This window comes from Patiria miniata, unplaced genomic scaffold (assembly GCF_015706575.1).
Source record: "Patiria miniata isolate m_02_andy unplaced genomic scaffold, ASM1570657v1 HiC_scaffold_7, whole genome shotgun sequence".
Taxonomy (NCBI): Eukaryota; Metazoa; Echinodermata; class Asteroidea; order Valvatida; family Asterinidae; genus Patiria; species Patiria miniata.
The window spans coordinates 36,491,842-36,514,185 of NW_024037074.1; the positions used below are offsets into that span (position 1 = coordinate 36,491,842).

General features: G+C 41.4%; 1 protein-coding gene across 11 annotated transcripts in view; it reads right to left on the reverse strand.

Moving 5' to 3' along the window:
* Nucleotides 1–22,344, reverse strand: part of LOC119746365 (pregnancy zone protein-like) — a 49,964-nt gene that overhangs the window by 6,531 nt on the left and 21,089 nt on the right. Inside the window, exons 14-36 of one of the 11 annotated variants that reach the window (XM_038223273.1) lie at nt 21,963–22,115; nt 19,901–20,089; nt 19,445–19,502; nt 18,076–18,226; nt 17,331–17,562; nt 16,057–16,198; nt 15,624–15,730; nt 15,028–15,079; nt 14,666–14,758; nt 14,300–14,508; nt 12,328–12,534; nt 11,070–11,144; nt 10,353–10,512; nt 9,423–9,640; nt 8,269–8,481; nt 6,826–6,944; nt 6,497–6,662; nt 5,729–5,834; nt 4,967–5,041; nt 2,225–4,399; nt 1,793–1,897; nt 1,141–1,266; nt 314–364 (exon numbers count right to left, since the gene is read on the reverse strand). In XM_038223273.1, coding sequence (XP_038079201.1) covers nt 314–364; nt 1,141–1,266; nt 1,793–1,897; nt 2,225–4,399; nt 4,967–5,041; nt 5,729–5,834; nt 6,497–6,662; nt 6,826–6,944; nt 8,269–8,481; nt 9,423–9,640; nt 10,353–10,512; nt 11,070–11,144; nt 12,328–12,534; nt 14,300–14,508; nt 14,666–14,758; nt 15,028–15,079; nt 15,624–15,730; nt 16,057–16,198; nt 17,331–17,562; nt 18,076–18,226; nt 19,445–19,502; nt 19,901–20,089; nt 21,963–22,115 — 5,182 coding nt within the window. Of the gene's footprint in view, nt 1–313; nt 365–1,140; nt 1,267–1,792; nt 1,898–2,224; nt 5,042–5,728; nt 5,835–6,496; nt 6,663–6,825; nt 6,945–8,268; nt 8,482–9,422; nt 9,641–10,352; nt 10,513–11,069; nt 11,145–12,327; nt 12,535–14,299; nt 14,509–14,665; nt 14,759–15,027; nt 15,080–15,623; nt 15,731–16,056; nt 16,199–17,330; nt 17,563–18,075; nt 18,227–19,444; nt 19,503–19,900; nt 20,090–21,962; nt 22,116–22,344 lie in introns of all 11 variants that reach the window. The other 10 variants (XM_038223266.1, XM_038223269.1, XM_038223263.1 and 7 more) reach the window with 10 other exon arrangements.

The window sequence follows — 22,344 nt, forward strand, 5'->3', positions numbered from 1 at the left end:
CTGGCATTTTCAGTTTTTACCACATCCACAGTAAGTCGCATCTTACTGGCAACATTTCTCTCCCAGTCACAATAAATTTGTTCAGGCTTTTTCAGCTACTATCCAGAAGAGTGACATTTATAGGATTGGCAAATAGGTCCCTGCCATTTTGACAATAGTTTTTAATTTTTTTTCAAACGACATTATCGTTCAGTTAGTCATGTTTGCATTTACGTGACTGGAACACACCCCAGTTCTAAATCAAAGCCAACATTCTGTTGATGGCAACTGAGTTTTGTGCATGTTTCATACGTCTTGGTAAATTCTGACTTACCTGCAATAATAACTTCAGTTGTAGTTGTTGCAGGTGGAAGTGTTGTTGCAACTGTGGAGACAAAAATGTATTCTGGAATAAATCTGGACTCAAGCCACCATGTGCAAAATCTGGGTCATCAAGAAGTTGTATTGGGAAACATCTTAGGGACTATTTCATTGAGATACCCAGCAACACTTTTTTTTTCAATTTGTAATTTGTGACATCAATCAAAGGTTGGAAAAATACATATTTTTGGCAATAAATATGTCTGCATTTCTGAGAAAACTTTGTAGTCCAAACGACATGCAGAACCAGTGCTTAAAGCACTGGTTCTGCATTTGTGGAGCACTGTGGTCTAATGGTTACGGTGTTCGACTCGCGTATCGTGGTACGTTGGTTCGAACCCTGACAGGGAACATGGTTGCCTGTGTGCTTGGGCAAGACACTTTACTGCAATTGCCTCTCTCCACCCATGAGTATAAATGGGTACCTCAGAAGGTACAGACTAGAAAGCACTGATCGCGAGTTGCTGCAATAACTGGTCTTATAGCCTGATGAACAGGCCTGTAAAGCGCTCAATCTTCAAATTGCCAAAGGGGGGGGGGGGGTTGCTTTCTTATTTGTACGCTGATACAAGTTTCCATATTAATGAGCTAAATTGTGATGTCCCTCAATTTTCACCAAATAAAGGGATGTCTTGCAGTTTTCATACAAATCAGAGGAGTGGGAATTTGCACACAATATGTTTCAGCATTAAATTCATATCATGCTCCCTTTAAGTGTCGTCAGGTGAAAATAGCTTGGCACAGACAATTTTCTTGGAAGACAGCAATGGGAAGACTTACGGACACAATGGCCGCTGACTTCGGTGAACCCAGGGTTACAATCACAATAATAGAAGGAAGGCCTAGTCTCATCATCCACACATACGCCAAAGTCACAGATGTCGGGATACAGGATGCAGATAGTATCTGGCAAATGCACATAAATGAAAAATGCGTGGTCAGAGTGGACAATTAAATAGGCTTGGTGGCCAAGGTTTAATAAAAATGACTCACTGACATGAGTAAGCGATTTACAGAAGGAATACTAAAATGACAAGCTATATACAATTTCTTTTAATTTCTACATGTTATACAACGGAAGTTATCATGCTTTCATTGTTCATATTTGCATAATCAAACCATGGCATGTTTAAAATTAAGAGCCCAAGTATAAGCTCTTAATAGTAACAGTTTAAAAGAAGCACTTCACAGTATTCCCCCGTTTCTTCAGGCCATAAAACCACTGTCCTGCGGCACCTCAAGATCAGTGCAATTTGGTCTCTACCCTCATTGGTACCCATTTATACTCCTGGGTGGAGAGAGGCAATCGAAAAATACAATGTTTTGCCCACAACCCACATACTGTCACACATGGGTTGAATTCTGTAACCATTGGACTACTGCACTATAGTGTCATTTGCTTTTTGAACTTAGAACACTTTGTTGTATTTACCTATGATGACAACAGGTGTTGGAGAAGTGGTTGGAATTGTCATTGGCACTGTCCTTGGCACTGTTGTTGGTATTGTTGTTGGCAATGTAGCTTTGGTTGTCAACGCTACTCGGAATAAGAAACCAAACAAACAAGTTATCACCTGGCAGAGTTGGTTCTGTCAACAAAAATCAAACTGGAAATTACTTGGCTCAACCAGTGCGGCACCCGGTTAAAGGATTTATGCACACATAAACAGGATTAACCAACACACTTTGGTTGCGGTTAGCTCAAGATTTGTTTCACTGTTAACAAACTAATGAGTTAATTACTTAGCTTTTACTATCAACTACTTGGTTGACTGTCGATATGTCATTCTTCAAGCCCAAATAAATTGAGCTACAAAATCTTGTTCAAAATGTCATCTAAATATTCAACAGGAAAACTATTCACCTGGAGAACCTGCAGTTTGATCTGTGGTTGCAGTGGAAGGTTCACTTGGTTTTGCTGTTGGCTCTTCAGCAACAACGGGTTTATCCGGTTTTGCTGTTGGCTCTTCGGGAACAACTGGTTTATCCGGTTTTGCTGTTGGCTCTTCTGGAACAACTGGCTTATCCGGTTTTGCTGTTGGCTCTTCAATAACAACCGGTTTATCTGGTTTTGCAGTTGGCTCTTCAATAACAACCGGTTTATCTGGTTTTGCTGTTGGCTCTTCAATAACAACTGGTTTATCTGGTTTTGCTGTTGGCTCTTCAATAACAACCGGTTTATCCGGTTTTGCTGTTGGCTCTTCAATAACAACTGGTTTATCTGGTTTTGCTGTTGGCTCTTCAATAACAACCGGTTTATCTGGTTTTGCTGTTGGCTCTTCAGGAACAACTGGTTTATCCGGCTGTGCTGTTGGCTCTTCTTCTGGAACAACTGGTATATCTGGTGGTGCTGTTGGTTCTTCTTCCGGAACAACTGGTATATCTGGTTTTGCTGTTGGCTCTTCCTCAGGAACAACTGGTTTATCCGGTTTTGCTGTTGGCTCTTCAGGAACAACCGGTTTATCTGGTTTTGCTGTTGGCTCTTCAATAACAACCGGTTTATCTGGTTTTGCTGTTGGCTCTTCAATAACAACCGGTTTATCAGGTTTTGCTGTTGGCTCTTCAGGAACAACTGGTTTATCCGGCTGTGCTGTTGGCTCTTCTTCTGGAACAACTGGTATATCTGGTGGTGCTGTTGGCTCTTCTTCCGGAACAACTGGTATATCTGGTTTCGCTGTTGGCTCTTCAATAACAACCGGTTTATCTGGTTTTGCAGTTGGCTCTTCAATAACAACCGGTTTATCTGGTTTTGCTGTTGGCTCTTCAATAACAACTGGTTTATCTGGTTTTGCTGTTGGCTCTTCAATAACAACCGGTTTATCTGGTTTTGCTGTTGGCTCTTCAATAACAACTGGTTTATCTGGTTTTGCTGTTGGCTCTTCAATAACAACCGGTTTATCTGGTTTTGCAGTTGGCTTTTCAGGAACAACTGGTTTATCCGGCTGTGCTGTTGGCTCTTCTTCTGGAACAACTGGTATATCTGGTGGTGCTGTTGGCTCTTCTTCCGGAACAACTGGTATATCTGGTTTTGCTGTTGGCTCTTCCTCAGGAACAACTGGTTTATCCGGTTTTGCTGTTGGCTCTTCTTCAGGAACAACTGGTTTATCTGGTTTTGCTGTTGGCTCTTCAATAACAACCGGTTTATCTGGTTTTGCTGTTGGCTCTTCAGGAACATCTGGTTTATCCGGTTTTGCTGTTGGCTCTTCAATAACAACTGGTTTATCTGGTTTTGCTGTTGGCTCAACCTCTGGAACAACTGGCTTATCTGGTTTTGCTGTTGGCTCTTCAGGAACATCTGGTTTATCTGGTTTTGCTGTTGGCTCTTCAATAACAACTGGTTTATCCGGTTTTGCTGTTGGCTCTTCAGGAACAACCGGTTTATCTGGTTTTGCTGTTGGCTCTTCAATAACAACCGGTTTATCTGGTTTTGCAGTTGGCTCTTCAATAACAACCGGTTTATCTGGTTTTGCTGTTGGCTCTTCAATAACAACCGGTTTATCTGGTTTTGCTGTTGGCTCTTCAATAACAACTGGTTTATCTGGTTTTGCTGTTGGCTCTTCAATAACAACCGGTTTATCTGGTTTTGCTGTTGGTTCTTCTTCTGGAACAACTGGTTTATCTGGTTTTGCTGTTGGCTCTTCCTCAGGAACAACTGGTTTATCCGGTTTTGCTGTTGGCTCTTCTTCTGGAACAACTGGTTTATCTGGTTTTGCTGTTGGTTCTTCTTCTGGAACAACTGGTTTATCTGGTTTTGCTGTTGGCTCTTCCTCAGGAACAACTGGTTTATCTGGTTTTGCTGTTGGTTCTTCTTCTGGAACAACTGATTTATCTGGTTTTGCTGTTGGCTCTTCTTTTGGAACAGCTGGTTTATCTGGTTTTGCTGTTGGCTCAACGTCTGGGACAACTGGTTTGTCTGGTTTTGCTGTTGGCTCTTCAGGAACAACTGGTTTATCTGGTTTCGCTGTTGGCGCTTCCAGAACAACTGGTGGCTTCTCTGGTTTTGTTGCAGGCTCAACGTCTGGTTCAATGGTGGGTTTATCTGGTTTAACAGATGGATCAACTTCTGGTAAAACACTAGGTTTTTCTGATTTAGCAGTTTGATCAACTACTGGCATATTAGTAGGCTTATCTGGGTTAGTAGTTGGATCAACTACTGGCTCTACAGTAGGCTTATATGGTTTACCAGACGGATCAACTAACGGATCAACAGTTTGCATATCTGGTTTAGCGGAAGAGTCAACTACTGGTTTAGTAGTAGGTTGAACTGGGCTGACAGTTGGGTCAACTACTGGCTTTGTGGGAGGCTTCTCTGGTTTAGCATTTGGATCAACTAATGGTTTAATGGGAGGCTTTTCTGGTTTAGCAGATGGGTCATCTACTGGCTTTCCGGGTTTACCCGGTTTTTCTATCGGATCCCCATCTACATCTACAGCCGGTTTACCCGGCGAAATTGGTTGGTCAATTTCGTCTGGTTGGCCCGGAGGGATGACTCCAAAGTCTGGGTCTAGTGGAGATTCATCTGGGAGTGGTGGGGATATTTCGGGGTCTAGCGGGGTTTCATCGGGTTGGAGTGGTGGGGGGATGTCGGGGTCTATTGGGGATTCACCTGGTGTGCCAGGCTCAGGCATCTCCTCTTCCATTGGTTGGCAAATGAACTCCAGCGAGTCTGAGATGGCCAGATCTGTTGGAAAGATGATGGTGAATTTTATTTGTACGAGCAATTTATTTCCTTTTCCCTCATGAAAAAAAATATATACTGACGGGAAAATGCCTCTCAAACCACGTGAACTCATAACTCACTATATATAGAAATCTTTCTGAATCTTCAAAAAAGTAACACCGTGCAAAAAAAAACCTGATTCAATATTTTTTTAATTCTTTTTTTAGGGCCATGTGCAGCCCAGTGTTAGGTTAAACCAGCTGCATGCGCTCTATCTCCTCAATCCTCTAAACTCCTCCAAACCCAACCCAGGTAGAGTTTGAAGGATCTGTGAGGGTGAGGGTTACATGGATCCTTAATGACCAGAACCAATCAAAGAAATGCACACACTCATTTGGCTGGCATCAAAAGCTTTTACGTGACAAGAAAAGGTTACCAGAAAAAGATATCGTTTGGTGCAAACCGATTGTGTCTGATCCTCAACTGAGTTTTGCCTAATATCACATGAAAGTCGTATTTCCTGCTAGTTGGTCCATGAATTTTCAGCAAGGTCATACAGTCTTGAGAAAAAAAGGTAGGTTTTTTTCGTGAGTTCTGCGATTTTTGTATTTTACTTGCTGCAATGACAGGACAGAGAAGAGAAAAGGCCTTTTTTCTAGTCACAGAAATACGAACTTTCTCGTTTGCCTGTGTGTATAGCATATTCACCTTTCTCATAGTAGTCAAACACGTTCAGCGTTCCTGGTTTGGCGTTCTTCACGTTGAATTCCTTGGTGGCTACAAAGTCCCAGCAGACTGGTGTTTCGTCCAGGCCCTGAGCGACACAAACAATTGTTTAAAAATGTTAATTTAAATGCAGAAATCTTATCAATGAAATGGCAAACCCATGAGAAAAACAATTTGACAGAAACTGTTTAGAGAAACATTCTGCTTGAATCAAACATCTAGTCCTGTGAACTGGATGAAACATCGCGTCCTCATCAAGTTCCCTGGTTTTACGGTAGTCTGCCAATTTCAGAAAGCAGATTCTGAAGATGTAAAAAATACAATCACAACTGTTAGACTCTTAAAGGCAATGCTGACTGATGGACGGACTGACTGACTGAGTCACGTAGTATTAATAATGTCCTAAACTGCTGTCGTACTTTTAGGTCTACCTCCACTAGGCAAGCCAAGTCTTGGTGACAGGAAAGATGTGGTTATAGGCGCATTGCATGCGGCTCGCGTGACTGGCTGCAAGCATGTGCGCATACGAAAAGTAAAATTCAAAGAAATTATTGTTTTGAAAAAAAAACCCAAATGATTGACCGAGAGACGATTTTGAAAATACAGAATAGCACATTGTCAGAACTGAAAAAGTAACATCTATTTATTCATCAGAGTATTCAGAGTTGACGGAAGTTGTCTTTTCTTTTGTTTTACTGGGCTAATGTTTTGCGTGAACCCAAACACTCTACACTTTAACAAACGACCGACCTTGTCGATGTAGAAGCTGAGGGTCTTGCCGTCCGTCTCCACACGCTTCAGTTGGCTCATCTTAGTCTGGGATTTCAGGTCATTGATGGAGGCAGGGTCCGGGGCATAGCCAGTCACCAGTTTCACCTGGGCTAGTACCATGTTGGCACCACCGGTTCCGGTGTAGCTTTACAAACAGATACAATCAAACATTAAAAATCAAATCAATTTCATTTTATTAAGTTTTTTCTTGTTTTTGTATATTACAAATCCTTTTGCACTCTGCAATATATACAACTGAAGAAAAGGGTTTTCAAAACATGTTGTTTTTTATTGCATGTCAAACTCACCTTGCACACAAATTAATTTCAAATTTCTTGCAGTCGTTGTCCAGATTTCTAGATCTCTTTGTCAGAGTGAATGGAGCCACAGGCGGCGTTACGGGTAGCATGTTGTAGTACACAGTAAACTGAATGAAAAGTATATATAAGATGCAGATTTGGGTTGATGCAGACACAATATTCATAAAACACGCATATCAACCAACAATGGTGTTCAGGACACTACATCATCAGTACCCCTGATTAGGCCCCAAAAAAGAATAGTTCTGCTTCCGGTTACCCGACCGACCCTATTTTTAGGCTGCGACCCTAAAAATTTTATCGGCAATTCCACAAAAAAAACAAAAACAAAAACAAAAAAAATTGAATAAATAAAAATAAAATCTTGTCTTTTCTGTCTTCACAAAATACCTCTCAACAACCCTTTTGCATCCAAAAATGCTTGTATTTGTTTTCTTACTTACATTTGCTTTTTTTCAAAAGAAACCTCCGTTATTACAAATTCGCTTCACGATATAACTACTTCGCAATTCGATGTCACGGTGACTATAATCACATGGCGACGACTGGTTCCCGCCGCGCCAATTTAGAAGACATAATCAAAATGCGGTAACCAGTCCATAGCGATGCGACCGAAAGCGCGCTATCAGTACAGTGCAGGCCACTGTCAACTGGTCGGATTCCACATCGTAAAAATGCCAAGAAAACACGGATGGAGAAAGAACAATTTTGCAAGTTAATTTACAGGCTTGATCTAGCTTGTCTGTGTATGTATTTTCTGTGTTCAAGAGTTCATTTTGAGATTGCACTACTCGTATTTGGGAGTGATACATGCCGCGTGTTTCCCGAAATTGTTGATCATAAAAACAGGTCTGTCGGCCCATGGTGGGCCGCTCGCCACACATGCTCGCATCACACACCTCGGAGTTTTGGCCAGCTCCCCGTGTCTTGACTAACGTTGTGCATATGGTGCGAACGGCCTGAATTTTCCATTATTTTTTGAAATTATCGAACGTAAATATATTGACAATAATTAAAGGTAGGTTTTACTCACTTTTTGTTGCCATTTCGTGTATAGCTTTCGTAGTGCAATAGAAATAGTTCAGGCTAAAACTTCGCATATAATTGAATACCCCATTCAATGTGCATAACAAAAATTGGCCAAAAAAAAAAATTTCCGACCGACCGACCCTATTTTTGAAAGGCATGTAATCGGAAGCAGAACTATTTTTTTTTTGGCCTTACATGGGCCCATAAATATTCTAGCAACCATCTCAGCTCCCATAGGGAGTTATGCAGCCCTATTACTGCCATTTTACAGGCAAAAGCAGCAAATTAAAAAAATATCCCCCCTTCTCTCGCAGGCACTGCACACATTCTACTCCTGGGTAGCAGAAGCAGTTATCATGACAAAGTGTCTTGCCCAAGGACACAAGTTCTACAATGACTAACCTGCACCAAGCCACATCCTTTCCCTCTGGCCCGGAGGGTGTACAAGTTGGGCACGTTCAGTTCCACCTCCTGCATGACCAGCTTGTTCCTCTCCAGAAGCTCAAGCTGTCGCACCTTGCGGCCGCGCTCCATCACCTCCACCCTCATCTTAACTGGTCCCTGATTGATGATACCAGCGTAGGCGGCCAGCGCTTGCAGGCCGATCACCGTGTCCTGTAAAAGAGAAGGGGATATAATATTCCCTTTTAAATTTTCTTATAAATTTGTCTTGAATGTCATGTGAACACGAACTGTCGCTCGCTCATTTTTGCTTTAAACTTTCCTGAATCCTCAAAATCCACCACTGTGCCTAGACTAGATTCCCTGTAGTTTCACTTTCAATATTTTCTGAGCTAGAGTGTCTGTAAGCTGTAAAGGAATCCTTCAAAAAAATGAAATCATCAAGATAATGGGGCTTAAACTTTTTCCAGAAATTGCCCGATTCCTTTTTTGTTTAATACTTTCAGAAGAGTTCTGGGCGCAGACGTTTGGAAGGAATGTATGTTATTCTGTGACGAGTTCTGAATGAATCACTCAATTTCCTCATGTATAATACATGAACCTGTACCGCCACTATTTCATCACAAATGTGAAGTATAATTAACGAAAGCCAGTAAGGGTGTATATGTACTTTTGCAGAGTGAAATTATACACGCTTTTTACTGACAGCATTTTAGCTGCCATTGCAGACTAGTAAATAAACTGCCATAGACCCCAGTGATAAATATGATAACTTCCGAAATGCAGGAAAATATACTCATAACTCTCTAAGGTGTTTGAGACACATACCAAATTAAGGCTTATTTCATCATCTTTCAGTTTATGTTGAATTTTGGGGTGTTAACCAATGAGCGTTGGGAGAAAAATTGAATACTGAGAGTGACAAATACTGCAAAACATGCACGTTATGCATAATGCAATGGACATGTACTGTATGATTGATTGAGGACGCTAGACGTCCACAATGGCGGATCTTGCACTGTTCACATGATAATGTCACGTGGATGCAAAACCTCAATTGGCTCCATTTATGCAAAAATCAACACTAAGTATCAACAGCTCAGTCTCCCCCTTTATGATAATCCTGGTCCTGCCCACAGCAAAACATCTCTCACCTGTGTGGAGGAGAACCCCCCACGGCTGGATTGCTGGTCCACCAGCCAGCGAACAATGGGAATACCAAAGACACGAGCATCCTCTGGGGGCATATGCTGGATGAAAGCCAGCAGGGCGTAGGCTGTCATCTCTATCTCCTGGGATTGCTTGGAAGCACGGTAGTAGGTGTCCCAGTCCGCGGCATCATCACGACTGCTGACCCAGTGTTGCACATTGCCTGCAATGGAAAGGAGTAGGTTAAGTCTGGTCTGAGCCCTTAAAGCCGGATTCCATACCATGAAACAATTGAGGACATTTCTGATTTCCCTCTGGATGAGATGCCAGGTCCCGGCAGTAGAGAGAGGCCAGTGTGAGTAAAGTGGCTTGCTCGAGGACACAGCATATGGCCAGTAGCAGGATGCGAACCTCTGAGCCTCTGATCATGAATCACAAACATTAACAACTAGCCAACACTCTCGCTAGGGTGAGAAAACTAAGAGACACTGTCCTATACACTTTTTCCCTGTAGCATTTTTGCTAGGTACCTTCCTAGCAAAAATTCTTCACATACAAATGAATGCTACATGCCTTTGTTTACATCGGCAACAATAATCACAACCTGCATTATGCTTCCGCATAAATGGATCACCGTCAACTCAAGTTGTACACTCTCCTAGATTACTTAACCGTGCTCCATTTGCTTCAGTTCCACAATCGATATTCAGCCCACACAATCTGGACAAATCTGCTGCAGTTCTGGACAGAATTTTTGAATACTAAGGGGGGGGGGGGGGGTTGGACACTGCCTACTTACTAAGGTTATGTCTGAAGTCTTTGGCTATAGCTGGCTGGCAGTAACACATGTTTATGTGGGGAGTGGTTCCAGTTGCCTTCATAGGCACATGTGTTATTGCAAGCCGTAGCCACTTAAAGAGCCGGTGGCTTATTACCTTCCCTCACTGCCAGAGAATCCAGAAAGTTGATGGCGGCCTGCGCCCTGGGGTGACCAGCCAGCGCACCGGCATAGGCCAGCTGGGCGGCAGCATACGTGTCATAAAGAGTGTCCGACTCCAACTCCAAGCAGCTTTGTGCATTCTGGATGACTGGATCCTGGAAAAAGAAGTCTTTTGTTTTTAAATTTCTTTTGTTTTTATTATTTCTGTTAATGACACCAGGGGTACCTTAAGAAAAAGCACGGCACTGTTGTTTGAGCCCGAGGGCTTAAATCTGTGAAATATGAAGACATTTAGTAGTTTTAGAGGCGAGAGGGAAATGCCAAAGTATTCTTCAGTTAAAAACAATCACAAGACACTTGCAGAAACCAAATCCACATGTCTGCCCACATGGAATTCGAAGTGGGTCACACGAGCAGAAGGTAAAGAAAAAAAAAACACTGCACAAAATGGACCTCTCTGTTGAGTTGTGAAATCAACTGTTTCACTAAGTCGGCCTTCTAAATCTTGCTTCTTCGCAGAAAATATTAGGCTGGATTGAGTCTTTGGATCAGAATAACTCCCATTAAGCTGAAACTGCCTTTGTTTTTGTTCTTTCTTAAACTAAAATTGAGACTTCTTGTTATCGTCTGATTTTGTGAACCCTGCTTGCATAATAATTAACATTGAACAAAAAAAAAATGCCGATTATTTCAACAATAAGACCAAACTCACCTCAGGAGCCACACCTGCCACCAACAAGCTAGTGAGAACATAGGCCGTCAGTGTAATTTCACTGTTGACTCCGCCCTGCATATAAGACACAATGTTTTAAAAATAAACAAATTGAATGAGACACATAACATGAACCCTCATTTAGAGTGTTTCTTTGAGGTTAACATTAACATGGTCAAAGAGATGCGTCAAATTTAAAATCCCTCAATCATTCAAATCGTCACCGTTTTCACGAAGAGCCACATATGTGGAGTTTAAAGAAAAAGCGTTTTCAAGATAATCGCAAAAGAAGTTTCACATATTTTAAAACTGCAAAAAATATCACTTTGCAACAACTTTTTGCAGCAAGAAAACCATCACACGATTCTAGGAGAGCTGAATTTTTACATGAACACAGTAATCAGACTGAATACAGCAGTTAATTGTTGAAAATTAATTAGTAAAGATATGTGGCTCTTCGTGAAAACGCAAAGTCAGTTTTCCGAGATATTGGCCCTTTCCGTTCAACGTGCATTTCCATAGGCGCGCGTGAGTACGCGCGCACAGCTGAAAATGTAACAAACCTATGTGGCTCTTCGTGAAAACGGAATCTCATTTGACCTACTTTTACGTATTTCCGTGCAATGGGTTTTGTATGCGTTCAAAGGGCAAAAATGTATGTGGCTCTTCGTGAAAACGCAAAATGCATTTATCGAGATTTCTGCCCCTTGCAACATTAATGTAACTTGGAAATTAATGATGTTTTGCTCACAGAAACATGTCAAAATGGTTAAGTACATTGTTTTAAAGCAAAAGGTTGAAAAAAAATCAAAATCGAAAAAAATGGTTATTTTTGACATATGTGGCTCTTCGTGAAAACGGTGACAAAATGACTTGACCAATAAACACAGATGATGTTATCATTTAAGCACTGTTGGACGGGGTTAGTTTGGGTATGTATAATTATTTTGAAATTCTATGCTAGTTTTTGGAAAGTATTCAGGTAAAAATATTTCAAAAATAACAATAGTTTAAATTCGAAGTAATTATTGATTTTGGAAAAAAAATTGAATCAAGACAGAGACTTGGAGTCAGTTGTTGGACTGAAGTAAGGAAATAAAGAAGACGAGCAAAGGCTGGTCCATACTTATAAGTTGGAAGTGCAAAGCAAATTTGTTTATTGTCAGAGATTTAGAAATCTGTTTGTTTTCAACTGGTACAAACTCAAATCAACAACAGAAAGCATTTGCATCGAACCCAAATTCTTCACAATACCTACCGCCATGGCCTTGTGGCCCAAATGGCCAACACGATTGAAGCAGCCACGCTCATTCTGCTGCTTTTTCAGCCAGTCGATGGTCACGTCCAGGTCATTCTGATCAATGGTGATGAAATCGGCTGCCTGGGCGAAGGACCTCACCACGTAGGCCGTCAACCAGGTGCTGCCCGACTCGTCATTATCGTTAAACGCAGAGTAGGACCCATCCTAAAACAAGAGGTATCTGTTATCAGCGTTTAGCTGAGACACTGTAATCTGGGATTCCAGGTTTTTTTCTTAAAGGAAGGTACAACTTAAAGTCCCATTTCCTGAAAACCACAAATATTCCTCTGTATAAGTCGGCATCGTGCTCTGCGGTTTGCAAGAAGTGTCGAGTGAAAAGTCCCACACACTGCTAACTGACATCTGTTTATCAATGGCACAGCCCGTGATTGATGCATCGGCCAGCACGTGTACACTTATCGTTCGCTTACACGTGCGCGATCAAAAAGGGGTTTTCCTGATAGCACATCAATACCAGTACCCCCTCTCGACTGCACGCATGCGCTCTGTTCATTTTTGGGGTCCCATTATTGTACCAGTACCATGCACAAATTTAATTCGTGACTGTACGTACGTGCACAATGTACACTACATGTACATGGACGTACAGTATGCAAGCGATCTGTATATCGTACCACTGTTAATGCTAGCCGGCCGCGTCGTCCTTGCTTCGTACGTACGTACATGTACATGCATGACTTTCTGTGATCAATACCACAGCCTGTTTGTGATGATAAACATTGAGGATATAGAAATAAACCAGGGTAAATCAAAGCCTTTGAATTTTAACCACGAATCTTGTTTGCATGATCCAGATACAGATGCGCATAGGCCATTAATTAAATCTATTTTGTTCACTCCATGATTCAATTTGTGTATTTGTGTAAGTCAGCAAAATGACGACTTGCAGCAGAAGCCGACATTCGCGTAAGTCGTCACAGATTCTCTGGTCCCGAGAGTGCTGTCTTAGCCGGAGTTTACTGTAGCTTTGAGGCCACAAAAGTCATTGCACAAAACAAATTAATAAAAAGCGGAAATTTCATATTGGTAACAAGTACACCTTACTCAGAGCTTCCGAAATACTTCGAAAAAAATAAGTTTTTCTCACTACTTTTAGAAAGAAATGAGTTCTGAGCACTTATAGAGACATGCAACTTGGAAATATAACAAAAACAATGAAATTCCAAGCTCTTTGAGAATATCTACAGTGTGTTTCACTTCAATGGCACACAGGGATGAGATTGTCAATTAAGAAAATTAAAGAAAGGTCTGATGAACAATAAGCACTGTCAATATCAGAATTTTCAATAATCGATACATCGGAAATCCAATAGCGAGAATATTTGATATATATCGATTATCCCATGTAAAAAGTTAAAGACAATAAAGATGACACTTTGATTAAAAAAAAAATGTTATTGCTCAAACTTTTTAAAACAAATCTCAGCACTGAGAATTTGTCCAGAATGGGCATTATTCTAAATAGATTTACATTTGGGAAAACCGCGAATGCCAGTGAACGCAGAGCACAAAGTAACACCGCTTGGCATTTCGCGATGTTTTTATTTTGAGTCACAAGCACAAGTTGTCGCCGAGTTCTGTTTCATTATACATTTCATTTAACGATAAACACAAAGTATAAGCGCAAACGGGAGATATATTTCGACGATAATCTGACACATTTTTGATATGATTCCACAATATCAAACATTTTGATATTTCGATTTGATTAAAAAATTGCTATCGGCGATTTCCAAATCAAAATAATATCAACTGATCAAGTAATATTGATATATTTTGATGATGCTTCATAATCAATGCATATCTTTCTATACTATCAACCTTAAAACAAGTCCTGCCTGGGCACATTTAAAATAATGGACAAAACCAAATATTTGAATTCCACAAACAAACGTGACAGAAACAGTACCTTGTGGCGGTAGTTGAGCTCACGCATGTATCCAATCCTCATGTTTGTCTTGGCCTTACTCTCCAAGTCATCCGTCAGTGTGCCGCTCTTAGTGAGGTACTGCATGGCCACTATGTTAGGCACAAAGCCCAGCATGTTCTGCTCGCCGCAGCCCGTGGGTATCTGCAGGAGGTTGTCTAGGTTACTGATGGTCTGTCCCATCAGGTCACCTGTAGGCGACACAAAAACCCAAAACAAATGGGATATGAGTTAAAGTACAGTCAGCATGTGTCAATATTTAAATTAGTTGACCTGGCCACAGCGGTCATGGGACACTGTCCAACGACTGACTTTTATTTGTATAACAACGTTGGCATACTACGTTACCGGTTAGGGTCATTCGGCCTCTCATGGACCCTGGCACAGTGTTTGGCGGTGTGGCTAACTGGAATCTCTTGTTGTATGAGGAAAACGGCAGCTCTGTAATGAGAAACAAAACCCACAAACAACGGCTACGTCAATCTTTAATACAAAAATTGCCTGGTTCAACAAGTCTTTTTACCATAGTTTTTTTGCAAAATGATTTTAATTCTTGCATAGTTATTAGGTGGCTATTCATATCTATGTCATATACAATGACAAAATCAGTGCTGATCCCAATTTGTATATGGGAGCTGTGGTTCTGTTTGATAAACGTTCATTCTCTTCTAAAGAAAATTGTAGGGAATGTTTGGAATCAAACAACTTACCGCTTGGGCAGAAGTATTTACCGATGCTGTACTCGTGCTGTATACCCTCAGGCTGTGAAAGAAAATTGAGGAAAGAAAAAGTTTTCAGTCTATCATCTCGCAAAGGAACAATACAAACATGCTACAAGTTTGTTCTGTTAATACAGACCTTTTTTGGTAAACTTCACAAAACCAAAACAAACAAATTGCTGTGTGTGGTTATCGTGAAGCTGTAGCAGTGGAGTGATTCTGGAACTGAAGACAATACACATCCAAGACTTAGTGTCAGTTTCTATAGGGATCCCAAAGGGGAGAGGCAAAACTTTATGATGCATTAACCCTAACAGAACTCAACACAACAATCCCCAACGGCATGCTTTGTTGGAATCTGTCGGGATGGTACAGTACCCCTAAACCGACAGTCTTTTACATTGGATTGGCACACCTCCAGAATCAAAGTCAGAAATATGTGTGTGCAGTTTCCCATATGGTGTTGGAATTTGCCAGGATGGGTGTGGTTCCTAGTCAATCATGCCAGGGAGTTAAAGTTAAAAGTGGACAAGCAGTTACACTGATGTGTCCCCCCCCCCTGCCGTTATACTGCACAGCAACATTACCTCAACCAGAAGTTTTCTGCGTACGCCGTCGCTGAGTCCCGTCTGTTCAAACATGCCAGCCTCATTGCCACAAAGAACCTCATCATCAGCAACTGACACAGCATGGACTGGGATTGGCATCAGGATAGAAAACAATGCACAAGTTTACTGTAACTGTTCTCAATACCCAAAAGTATTAATGAGTGTCATTTTCATATCAACTGCATAGTAGAGAATGAATACATATATGGGTTTATGGCTTCTGACTATTGCAAGTTCAAAAAAGACATTGACAAAATAGGGAGCCGCCAACGTAGGGCTGGATAGGTCAGTTGGTGGAGCACCGGAACGGTATTCTGGCGGTCGCAGGTTCAAACCTCACTCTAATCAATTTCTTTGTTTAACTTTAGAAAACATTATTCGTTTGTGTAACATACAACCTGGCCTTTCATACCTTCAATGTCCATTTCGCCGAGTGCCAGCCCTTTCACTTTGAACTCGACTGTCTTGGATGCCCCGGCACAGACACACTCCCTGTATTCATACGTGTTGTCCACCACCACAAACATGTCTGATTCTATCAGTGATATTCGGATCTTAAAGGAAATAATGGACATAAAGTGAGTGAATGTTTGGCTTACCATTAACCAAATTAAACCCGTCTGTCTTCTATAAACACCCCCTTTAACCTTAACATTCCCAGATATGGCACCTTAATCGACACTAGTGTATTACAACATCTACTTTTGCTGTAATTTTCAGAAATGGATGCATTTCAGGGGCTAGTATTTTATAAAAAGTTTTGTTACACTGACTTGCATGAAATTTTGTGTTCGTGGATGCTGGAAAAAACAAAGAAAAACAATCTTGGTTCCCTGACCCCACGTAAGATGAAGCGGAGCAATTTATAGACGTTGGGGAATTGTATGGTCAGGGAACCGGTCGAACTGGTTTGTACCCATCCATGCGTAATCGATTACAAACACATTTTGACACTAACTACATAAGGTAAATTGGAAGCAGTATTTGAAAAAAAGCCATTTTTTTCCATCGCTGGTAATTAAGCCAACCAGCATTGGAAATTGATAACAAAAATTCCACATTTCTTGAAAAATGGCAGCACACCAGGTGCCATTTTACAGGATGCTTTAGGCTGCCATTCACTAAAAGTCCAGCAAGTATTTCATACTAATTTAGTAGTTTTGTTTTTTGATGTTTGCACATGTTGTGTGTTCCCTTTAACTGCCAATTCTAAGACGATGCTACGTACTGTCCCTGCCATCTGATTTGAACAATGACCTTGTTTGGTCCCGTTGCAAGCGGCAACTCGGGATTCTGACTTTTGCTGGTCACAGAGGGGATAGCATATAGTCCTCTTTGTACCCAACTGACTGACCGACTGACTCCCCGTCACTTGTGACTCAACCTGGTTATTGACTGGTGAAGAGAGCCAGGCAGTGCTATGGTATAGGATTACCCAATTATGAATTGGCTAAATCCGGCCCACTGTGTACACAAGATGCACTAAGAGACTTGCAGCGACTTAATTGAATTGACTTGTGCGCCCTGGGACCAACTTCACTGGGCTTGCCTTGTCCTGTCGACTTCTATCTTTTCACAATAAGCAGGCTTTTAAATTTTGACGACTTTGGCATTTAGGGTTTCTAGAAAAGAAAAAACAAAACAAAAAAAAAACCCTAAAGAAAATTTGTATGGCAAAAGCCTTACCACCATGCACTCATCAGACAAGTAATTGAAGACCGTGGCCTTGATGCCTACTTCCTCCCCACGGATGATGGAATAGGGCAGGGTCAGCGAGACGAAGAAGGGCTGGAATGCGCGCAGGGTGGCCGTGTCCGCCACCCCGAGACCAGTTTCGGCCGACAAGCAGAACCCGTTGCCAACCCACTCTGTGATGGTGTGGGGCACGTCCAGGTCCAGCTCCGCCTCACCCATGTCACTGTGGAAGGTCAATGGTCATAAATCAAGGGTTATCGGAAGGTCAAGGATTGAATAAAAAAAAAAAGGAAACCTGCATTCCTTTTGGAAATTACTCGCGTTTCAACAGCCTCTTTTTTAAGTCTCTGAAAATACCTTTTTTTTTTAATTGAGGGGGACTTATCTCTACTTTCCTCTATTTCAAGACCTCAGTTTCCTCATTGATTCCACTTCATGAAGTGTTTTCTTTCAACTGTTATTATAATTACAGTGCCATGGCAGTGTCTCAACCCATTAGCCCTGAAAGTGTCCGCAACTGCCCTGCCATTTACTCCTCAAACCACCCCAGACCGCCCCAGCACTCTATGGATTTATCGATTCATGGAGGTGTTAATTAAATGTCCTACAATTTAATAGGAGTGCTAAAGGGTTAAAATAGAGCCAAGACACCACACAGCAAATCTATGTATTTCAAAAGTTACCAAGCCTCTTCCTTTTTTTTTTGGTTGCATTCAATTTACTTCCAAGCCCTTACCCGATGCGCTCCAGTTTCCACAGCCAGGTTTCAGGGAAGAAGCTGCGGACGGTCGGAGCTGATGAGTCTGATATTTCATTTTCAAAAGCTACAGCGTCACGGTCTAACTCAGCTCCAGGTGCAACGCTATCATAGAGTATTGGGAATCCACCTGTTTGACATAACAATGCACAGACCAATCTGTGACTGTCAGAATGGCTTGAAGAATGCATACATACACCTGTTTGAGCATACATACACTTGTTTGAGTCTCACATTATGGCGTCCTACCAAACCATATGGTGCTAGTGCATAAGTACCAACTGGTGGAAACAGCGGGGAGTGCAGGGGCCTCAGCCCCCCCCCCCCCCTCCATGCTAACTCCACAGCAAATGAAAGCTACTCAGACTGCCAGTGGCCAACGAGCCCCCCCCCCCCCTAACAATTACAAATAGAGAGCTGGCTGAGACCACTGTGAGGATATTTGAACACATTGCCAATGACGCCTGGTACTAGCTCACATGAAGACGCTACGGGTTTGTGATATTGTGCGCATACAGAACAAAATTAGTCATGCGTACTTTAATTGCACCGTATGAGCATGTGGTGTGTTCCGTTCACAGGGCTCTCAAAAGTGGTTGAAAAGCGCATTCTGCTGTTCGTGCACGGAGTCCATAGTGTCAAGAGAAACTCAAATTAACCAATCAAAGAACTGTTTGTGTTTATTTTCCTGTATGAAATGGATGATAAAACAGCTAATTGCACATGAGAAACTTTAAAGTACAATTTGTAACGGTACTTTAAAGTTTCTCATGTGCAGTTAGCTGTTTTATCATCCATTTCATACAGGAAAATTAGCAAAGGCAAACGTAAATGCAAATGTGTGACATCACGGCGGGCATCAGTGGCGTATCCAGCTTTTGATGTCGGGGGGGGGGGGGGGGGGGGGCAACCGCACCCACAAAAATGTAGAAAAAAATGTTTCTCCGGACACTTGGCCTCCGTAAAATAAAAAAGTGGGGGGTATCCATCTTCCAAAAGGGGGCGCTCTTCAAAACTTACCGTTATTATGCATACTGGAAAATATACGTCGATTTTCATGGCGCATTGTTTTGGTTTCGGGGCATGGTTTTCTTCTTTTTTTTCATGTCAGAACTTTCTAACCATTTACGAAAATAGTTACTGAAACAAATATCTTTCAAAAGGTGCCCCCCCCCCATACGCCACTGGCGGGTATTCACACTGCAAATTTCTACTCCTGCAAATTTCGCAGCGAATATTTCCTGATATCAAATCCGCTTCACGTTTGCATCCGTGAATGTCCTCAAAGAGTTTTACATTCATTTGGTCATCAAATGAATACTTTTCTATTTCTCTCTTATTCTCTTACCGGTGTTACAAGGCCGCGTTTCCACCTTCAGGTTGGACATAAAGACTAGGCCCATGTCCTGAAATTCAGGGGGAAAAAAGGGACGACTTTGTATAAGTGAATTACAAACAGATTCAGACCAAATATCACACTTACTGAACAACTCATACAATACTTTGCATCATGATGCTACTAATTTGTAAGTCAGCGGCAGTGAAATGTATGTTGGGGTTCTCACAGAAATCTTACGATTAGCTTTAAATTCCAGGTTTTCCAGGATTTTTCCTTGACTGTGGGAACCCAGATGTGTCAAACTTGGGAGAGCAATCTGACTTCCACCCAAACAGGTACTCCATTTATAATCCAGGGTTTAGAGAGGAATTGTAGTAAAGTGTCTTGCCCAAGACCACACGCCACATAAACACCATGAATCACATGAATCCAAAGAAAAGGAATCCACGTGAAAAAAGTCTTTACCTCAAAAGCTTGTGAAGAGTCCTCGAATGTGCCGAAGCCCCCAGGATAAGGCACACTGGTTCGTTTGCGGCGTCTCCTGTCAAGGCCAGAGTAAAACCACCATGGATACTCATCTGGGCAGTGGTCGCTGGGGTTGGGCAGCCAGTAATAAGTGTGGCGATCTTGGTCCTCCCGGATTTTCTGAAACACCTGATGGAAAAGAGGCAACAGTTAATTTGCAGGTTGAGCTCCCTAGGCTATAGGCCTACAGGGCGAATCAAAAAGAAGGTGACCCAGATTAATAACAAAAAATCTTAAAAAGTAATCAACTTTGATACGCAAATGAAGTATGTCGTAAAAGAGCACGTTCATCCACTCATCTGAAGAAAAAAAAGAGTTATTGAAATTGATCCATGCCATCAGAAGTTGTGCCTGTTTTACCAAAAATCTTTACAGCTGTCCATGGAATGCCATTGGAAGCTAATGACCTGAGTGAGAATTACAGATTAAACACAGTCTATATACCTGTGGGATTTTAATCATTTGAAACAAGACTGAAACATTACTTCTACTGTCAGGTTTTGTGTTTTGAATATGAGGAACAAGTCAACTCATTTTTTTCTGCAATAATGATGGCGATTTTTGTATGCTTTCCTTTGCAACTTCTTGGTCATTCATTGGGATGGCAAGACGTCCATGTTTCATTTTATTTAATGAATATTCATGAGTTCGTAGAACGGTAAATGATCAGTGGTAGACAGCTGTAGTTTGTGATCCTTTTATTCAAATAGACATAGCTTGGGAATTAAAGTACAAGTAAATTACGTAAAATTTTACAGTTACAAGTCAATAACATGCACTTTGACCCTATGTCATTTGTATGAAATGGAGCGAGCCACATAATTTCAAAATGCTGTTTCTAATTCAGTCACTTTCATTTTGACTCAACCCAAATTCTCAAGAGGCAGTATTGCTACAAAATAACCTCCTTACTCTGTAGGAATGTACTGGCACATTTTTAGTACTTTCCAGGAGCATTAAGCTCCATGTATATGCAACAGTGATGTGGCACAAATTTCCTCAATGTTGTGATGTGTTCTTTAAGTTTGGTAGATATCGTAACTACACAGCCTTGTGGATGCAAAGGCCTGAACATCCCCGTTGTTAAAGAAAGTTAATCCGATTACGTACCTAGACGCTATAACAGAGCAGTGAAATTCATGCACACCAAAAAATATGGCCTTTTGAACGTTGTGTTTCTCAGAAAATATGCTCAGTATGATTGAAACGTTAAATTATAACGGAAGAAGAAATTCTAAACTTCATGTCAGTGAAAAAATCACCGTCATCAATGCCGAAACGTCAATACTGGTTACTGGTAAAGCTGACCTTCAAGTCAGGAAGAAATCATTCGAAAACGTCCCCAAATCTATATATTTATCTCAATTTCTAGGAATCTCCTGAAGTTGTTATTTCACAAGTAGTTGAACACTTAAACCATCTAAGAATTTTCTGAATTTCAGCTTAATCTGTTGATGCAAACGCTTGTGTTACACCTTGAACTATCTCCAAGGGAAATTACGACAAGGATTTTTTGCCGACCAATTTCACTCACATGCATGGTTTTCAGCTTGGCTGATTGGGGGCAACAATGACGAAGCGCATAGATCAGCATTTTCATTAGAGTCACTCGGTGTGACTTGGCGTGGGTTGGTATTGACCAATGGAAGCCGGCAAAAAGGGTGATATTTATCAATTAATAACTCGTGAAGGAGGCTATTCTGCAATTTTTTACTGCACACCATAATGGATAGGAACCGTATTAATATTCGTGAGGCTTGAAAAGATTGACAGATATTGCAAACACCAGTGTTACAACTTTTAAAAATGCACGTAGCCAGGCCTATTTTTCCAATTTCAATGAAAAGTACTGAATATATCAAAACGATTTTTAGCACATAGTTGTGCTTAATAATTTACACCCCCCCCCCCCCAATTTGTTTTTCAAATTTCTAAGATAGTGACTAGCCCAAAAGCTTTGTCACTGTTGAGGGCGCACTTGTGCATCGAGTCCACTGCTTACCTTATCTTTGGTTATTCTGTACTTGTCGTCCTCCAAGACATACACACTCTTGTCCACGATACCGACGGCGCAGAGGGAACCCTCGCTTGCCGAAAGCTTCAAAAGGGCCTTGCCTCCTGGCGTCTCCTCGTCATTAGCAAAGGCCATTGAAACCTGCAACATGAAGGATAATTTTACTTCTTGTCTGGAGTCTAGCTTAACAGCAGCTTGTATTCTGTCATCATTTCTGGAAGTGCATCCTGGTGACCCTTAGTCTTGGTCCAAGGCTGGATTTGATTCATCTTGTTGGTTGTGCTTTCTACCTCACGACAGCGTTTATACTTAATTACAGAAATAACCAAGACTTGGACAAAGACCAAGTCACACTGTGCTAAATTAGAAC